At 36.5% G+C, this 7032-nt stretch overlaps 1 protein-coding gene across 1 annotated transcript; it reads right to left on the minus strand.

Moving 5' to 3' along the window:
- Window positions 1-213: 213 nt before the first annotated feature.
- On the minus strand, window positions 214-6577 carry LOC143233118 (glutamate receptor ionotropic, delta-1-like). Its single transcript, XM_076469043.1, has 2 exons — window positions 6374-6577; window positions 214-539 (listed from the first exon to the last, which is right to left on the minus strand). Exons 1-2 carry the CDS (start codon window positions 6439-6441, stop codon window positions 332-334), a joined length of 276 nt encoding a protein of 91 aa, XP_076325158.1. The 5' UTR covers window positions 6442-6577; the 3' UTR covers window positions 214-331.
- Between the last annotated feature and the right edge of the window lie 455 nt (window positions 6578-7032).

Consider the following 7032-nt stretch of genomic DNA (forward strand, 5'->3'; position numbering starts at 1 on the left):
TTATACATTGTGTTTAACTTCAATATTATTTTATAAACGATTATATGAAACTCAGAAAAATACAGCTTTATAATAGTTGAACACGAAATCAGTTAAATTGAGTACGTGATTTTTTTTAGCTATTAAAGTAATGACAAACTATTATAAATACAACATAATTTCTTCTGTGTTGTTTTTTCTTATTAAACATTTTTTAACGAATCCATTGTTCCTCTGCTGGTACTATCGTTATTAGTATGCAACGGGTGTTTATTTTTATTTAAACGTTTTAAGAGACGGAAACAGTTCCGATGTATGTTCTAAACACAGCTACATGAAAAAGTTATCTACTTTAAATTTTGCACTTCACGATAAGTGTTTCAATAATGCAACAACAGATGGCAGCAGCTAAGCATGTCAAAAGAATCACAAACGGTAGCATCATCTGGTGGATATTTAAACTGATAAATCCAGAAGAATTCATGGGACAGGCTGGTAGTTGAGGCAACCATTTTTGCTTCAAGTGATGCAGAATCCCGCCTTCATGCATCTGAAGAAGTCTAATAACAGAGATGCCATGATGAAATGGGAGGAAATTATTTCATAGACTTACAAGAAATCGATAATATTACATATATCAACAGTAAGTAGCAATATTTAGGTGTGGTAACATCACAGTAAGTAGCAATATTTAGGTGTGGTAACATCACAGTAAGTAGCAATATTTAGGTGACGTAATATCACAATAAGCAGCAATATTTAGGTGACGTAATATCACAGTAAGTAGCAATATTTAGGTGACGTAATATAACAGTAAGTAGCAATATTTAAGTGATGTAATATCACAGTAACTAGCAATATTTAAGTGATGTAATATCACAGTAACTAGCAATATTCAAATGAAGTAATATCACAGAAACTAGCCATATTTAAGTGATGTAATATCACAGTAAATAGTAATATTTAAGGGGTGTAATATTACTGGCCTGGTAACGGTACCTAATCAGAAGAATGTATAATCGCACATGGTTTTTCAAACTGTGCCATAGTTATCTGGGGCTCCGCGAGGAAATTTTAAAATGTTAATATTTTTTCCTAAAACTATAAAATTGAATCAGAATACGCTGTACACAAAAGTAAAAAGTAAACTATATCTTTAATATAACACGTTTATCACACATTGCCTAACATCATACGATTTTATTTAGCTTAGGGTAAGTTTTGGTGGTGAAAATGTTAATACAATCTCAATGAACTTCGACGATGGCACCATTTGTTGCTAGTAGACATGGCTTCATCTAAAAATCGCATACGTCATTAGAGATGCAAGATAGCCTAGCAATTATCGTACGAAATATCGGTCAGCCTTGAGTAGTGATGCCAACCGTCTTTTAATATCCAGATCTGGATTAGTGGCTAAATCTCGAAGGAAATGAAACATGACGTCATAGCTGAAACTTGTCCAAATTTGAAACTTCGTGATGTAATTAGATGCAGTATCAATTTTTTTCAACTTCAAAGTATATTTATGACAATTATAATTGGTAATTGTTAGGTTAGGTTAGATTCATTGTAGTTTAACTGGACAAACTTTGTACTAATGTACTCTATGACGTCATACGCCTTCATGATGTCGTGTTTAATTTTGTTTTGTTTCGTCCGAAACTTTGACGCACGTCAGACATGACCTAATATTTTCTTATTTGGCTTAAAAATTTCTGTTAAAGAATTTAAAAAATAATAGTTTGCCCTTTTCCTTTAGAAAGTATGTTATTCTAGTGGCCTAGCCTTTTTTACACAAATCTTTATTTCCGACTTTGTTGCGACAAACACTGAACTTAAGTCAGCATGTCGTTGTATGATGATAAAACTCTACTGCTTAAACGAGTTTTCATTAAGAAGCTATTTTGTGTCCGTAAAAATACTTTTGAAGTGCGAAAGATACAAGAATACGTTTTTAGACAAATTAATAATAGTTGTCACCTTTATAATGGATAAGTGGCTTAATATCAGTAATAAATCTGATACGAGTAAAAGACTTCCTAGGCCTAGGCCTAATACGAATTCATCAGCGTTACCGTCGTGTGCAAACACTTCAACACAGGATGATGCAAGAAGTAGCGAAACAAGAAATAAAACAAAGTTTGATGAAAGTTTTATTGTTTACATGGACAGATAATGAAGATGGACCTAGTGGGTTGTGAGTTGAATGTGGAACAGTGTTGAGTAACAGTAGTTTGCATCCAGCAAAGCCAAACCTACATCTAGAAACCAAACACTTCCAATTAAAAATCCAACTTCCGAGTATTTCAAAAGAAAGTGTTTACAATTAAATTTAAGTAAAGCTACATTTCGTTCGTTTGTCCATCAGGACAACAAAGGTGCTCTTATGGCTTCACATCGTGTTATTTACCGTATTACAAAAGCAGGTGAAAGTCATACAATTGCAGAAAATTAGATAAAATCATGCGCAAAATAACTGGTAGAGTGCACGATTGACGAGAAATTCCTTAAAAACATTAACTTTGTGCCTCTTTCTAACAACTCGGTTTTTCGAAGAATCAAGGATATCTCAGCAAGTTGCTTAACGAAGTTAATAAGGCGAGTGAAAGTGAATGTAATTTTTTCGCTTCAGATAGGTGAATCAACAGATGTCGCAGGTTATACAATGTTGCATATGTTTGTTAGCTATATTCACAAGGATGGTTTTGAAGAAGACATGCTCATTTCCAAACCTTTGCCCACTCAAACAACAGAAATTTGTTGTTTAAGAAATATTTAAACTGATCGATTTATTTATGGAAGAACATAAGGTCCAGTGGCAGCTTTGTTCAAGTATTTGCACTGATGTGGCTCCAGCTATGACTGAAAAATCTTCAGGCACAGTGGCATGCATAAAAAAGAAAAACCCGGACATTGAGAGTATCCACTGCTGTCTTCATCGTCATGCACTTGTAATGAAACTAATCCTAGAAGTCTTAAAATAGATATTGGGTGATGTCATAAAGTTAGCTAATTTTATAAAATCAAGACCACTCAATGTGAAGATCTTCAGTTACTCTGTGAGAGTATGGGAAGTTTGTATAGAAATTTGCTGCTTCATTCTGAAGTCCGATGACTTTTGGGCCCGGCATGGCCAAGCGTGTTAAGGCGTTCGACTCGTAATCCGAAGGTCGCGGGTTCGAATCCCGTTCGCACCAAATATGCTCGCCCTTTCAGCCGTTGGGGCGTTATAATGTAACGATCAATCCCACTATTCGTTGGTAAAAGAGTAGCCCAAGAGTTGTTGGTGGGTGGTGATGACTAGCTGCCTTCCCTCTAGTCTTACACTGCTAAATTAGGGACGGTTAGCGCAGATAGCCCTCGAGTAGCTTTGCGCGAAATTCAAAACAAACAAACAAAACAAGCCGATGATTTTCTCGGGGAAAAGTGTTTGCTCCGTTTTACGAACTGCGTGAGGAGATAGGTTTCTTTTTATGTAAATGCCATTTTAAACTTGCATACAAATTAAGGGACAAACGCTGGATAAAGAAAGTGACTTATCTTTCGGACGTATCTGCCTATTTAAATAAAGTGAATGCTACAATGCAGGGTACCAGCGAAACGTATTTCAAAGATCGGAGCAAAATGGAAGTTATTCAACTTAAGCTAAAACTTTGGGGTAAATCTATACTTATAGAAGAACTTGATTGCTTTAAAAATCTCAGTGTTTTTTTTTACTTATGAATGAAATTTCCTTAAGTGAAGATACCAAAGTTTCAGTCTTGCAGCACATATAGTGATTTGTGTACAACTATTGGGAAGTACTTCCCTCCTCATTTAGAAAAATTATTGTGAATTTAAAATCCCTTTGTTGACTCTGCAGATACCAAAGATTTGCCTTTGAAGGAGTGTGTTTGTGTTTTGCGTGTGTTTTTCTTACAGCAAAGCCACATCAGGTTATCTGCTGAGTCCACCGAGGGGAATCGAACCCCTGATTTTAGCGTTATAAATCCGTAGACTTGCCGCTGTACTAGCTGTGGTCCCTTTGAAAGAGAAAAAAGGGGCTTACAGAAATTTTAACTGCTTACACCCTGAAAACAAAATTCCAGCAGGAAGAAATTACACAATTTTGGATTCAAATTATTATGGAATACCCTGAAATAAGTAACAGAGCTTTGAACATTTTGATGCGTTTTTCAACAACATATTTTTGTGAGCAAACATTTTCACTGTATACAGCTACAAAGACCAAATTTAAAAATAGGTTAAATACTGAAGATGTCTTGCGGGTACAGGTAACAACCATAACTCCAAATATCGAACCACTTTGTGAATAAAAGCAAGTTCATCCGAGCTACTAATAAATAAATCAGTACACTGTACGTTTACTGATATAAATTTTGCAAACAAAAATTTTTGAAGAAGTAAGTATAAGTAAAATTTTTTCTTTAAATATTGATATCTTTAATAAATTTATATTCTAAAAGCTTGAAGTAAACTTTATCTGGTGCTAGTGATCGATTGTTTCTATTTTTAATGTATTTTTTTTCTTTCTGATGTCAAGCTCTGTAGGTCTGAAAAGTTTGAGAACCTCTGTACTAGCACACTCTGCTACAAACGAGGCTTAGTATCACAGCTGTGTTTCAACGAACAAAAAACTTAGTTGTAATGCCAGCACAGTGATCTCGTACGAGGTCTCACTGGCAGATGCGTACAACAAACAGAGTACAATCAGTAGTGCAAGTAAAGTGTGTTTGTTTTCTTACAGCAAAGTCACGTCGAGCTATCTGCTGAGTTAGCCGAAGGGAATCGAATTCCTGATTTTAGCGTTGTAAATCCAGCGAGGACCGGAAGTAATGAGGTCCAGTACAGCCTACCGATCAGAACTTTAGTGCCGGTAAACTAGTTTCTCAAAATCTTGTTTTAACACTCCTACGAAAAGACGTTTCTAGTCCTGATTTCTCCAAGCCCGTTCCCCTGGCTGTGGTTTCGCTAGATAGTAGATAGGGACAGTGGGAATCTCGTTAATCCATTCATTAATGGATTTAACTGGCAATTTCATTTAAATACAAAATTATTAGCCTAATATTAATAACCTTTCAAGTTGCTCTGGGGCCTATTAGGCCCCACTTTTCGTAGGAGTGTTAAAGCAATATTGTTGGGCTTCGTGTTATATTGTTGCAAACTAACAATTTTGTGCGTCATTCTTAACGTCTAGTCACGTTGAACGCGTTCACGTGAAGTGTGTACTATTTTGTGATTCCATTACGACTTTTAAAAAAAGTGTTAAAACATGAATGAATATTTTATTTCTGTTAATTAAAATAGCTGTTACTATTAACATTTGTGTATTCAAACTTTCAAGCCTCTGTGCGTGTGTGTACGGATAAAAATGGATGACAGATACTATCGAAGTACCGCTAATAAATTTATTGCTATTACCACTGGGTATAAAATGTTATTACGACAATCTTTTCATTTGAAACACTTGTTATGCCTACAAATAAGTCCACCTCTGGTACAGAGGATGTCCCCCGCTAGTACAGCGGTATGTCTTCGGATTTACAACGCAAAATCAGGGTTTCGATTCCCGTCGGTGGGCTCAGCAGAGAGCCCGATGTGGCTTTGCTATAAGAAAATACAAATACACTGGTACAGCGGTAAATCTATGGATTTATAATCCTAAAATCAGGGGTTCGATTCCCCTCGGTGGACTCAGCAGATAGCCTGTAGTGGCTTTGTTATAAGTAAAACAAATAAACGAACCTACAAATAAAGTCGTAGTTTGGGTCAATGTCATTCTTAGTGAAGTTTAGCAGCATTCGTATATTATTACTACATATCTCAGGTTTTGTACTCGGGCTACGATTTTCCTCTTTATTTGTTTTTTTAATTTCGCGCAAAACTACTCGAGGGCTATTTGCGCTTTCTTCTCTGACCCTAAGTAATCGCTTTGCTAGAGGGCCCGACATGGCCATGTGGTTAAGGCACTCGACTCGTAATCTGAGGGTCGCGGGTTCGAATCCCCATCGCACTAAACATGCTCGCCCTTTCAGCATTATAGGGCGTTGTAATGAGACAGTCAATCCCACTATTTGTTGGCAAAGAGTAGCCCAAGAGTTGGCGGTGGGTTGTGATGACTAGCTACCAACCCTCTATCCTTACTCTGTTAAATTAGGGACGGCTAGCGCAGATACCCCTCGAGCAGGTTTGCGCGAAATTCAAGAAAAAACAAACAAGCTTTGCTAGAACACGATTCACTATAAAAAGTAATATAAAATAAACAGAATAATAATTTCCATAAATAAGAAACTGGAATCATAATATTTTGGATTCTAATGAAAAACACTTTCACCACCACTATAATTTCTTACGATAATTCTTCTCCAAATTGAAAAATGAAGACACTCACGCCTTGTCCAAAAACTCTTTAAGAGGATGGTTTTTCCGAACGATAATGTAGTAGCCGGAGGGAAGCATGACCTCTGTGCCGAGCTGAAGCTCACAGTTACCGTCCGTCAGGTAATGAAGGATTACGTTATCACCCAAAAACGCGTACGATTCGTACCGAAGAACGTGTGACACGCCCTCTTCTTCGTTTTCGGTCAGCGCTAGGTGAGGTTCGAATTTTTTCAGGCGCTGGTACAGCTCGGGCAAGTTATCCTGCAAGGATTGTTTAAAAACCTTAGAGATTTTTGACCACCTTTGTGAATTTACTGTCTAAATTATGCAGATATTTGAAAATATTCTTGAATAGCGGAATAAAGTAGGAATATCTAATTATAGAAAACAATCAGTTATGACAATGCATCGTTTTGTTTCCTTGTCAAAACAAAGGATGAAAACTGGTAATACTGAAAAATGATAAACGGAAGCTTCAACGTGCACAGCGTATTCCTTAGAGTTGGTTGGTCTGTTGTGTGTCTGTCTTGATGTTTACTATTGTCTGTCACTACGTATTCCTTAGAGTTGGTTGGTCTGTTGTGTGTCTGTCTTGATGTTTACTATTGTCTGTCACTACGTATTCCTTAGAGTTGGTTGGTCTGTTGTGTGTCTGTCTTGATGTTTACT

The sequence above is a fragment of the Tachypleus tridentatus genome, chromosome 12 (genome assembly GCF_004210375.1).
Source record: "Tachypleus tridentatus isolate NWPU-2018 chromosome 12, ASM421037v1, whole genome shotgun sequence".
Classification (NCBI taxonomy): domain Eukaryota; kingdom Metazoa; phylum Arthropoda; class Merostomata; order Xiphosura; family Limulidae; genus Tachypleus; species Tachypleus tridentatus.

Excerpts from the sequence above, each read along its gene's own strand:
- LOC143233118 (XM_076469043.1), bottom strand. The coding sequence starts at position 6,441 with ATGCTTCCCTCCGGCTACTACATTATCGTTCGGAAAAACCATCCTCTT. Across the intron at positions 540-6,373 it reads AAAGAGTTTTTGGACAAGGC|ACTTCTTCAGATGCATGAAG; the intron begins GTGAGTGTCTTC and ends CTCTGTTATTAG.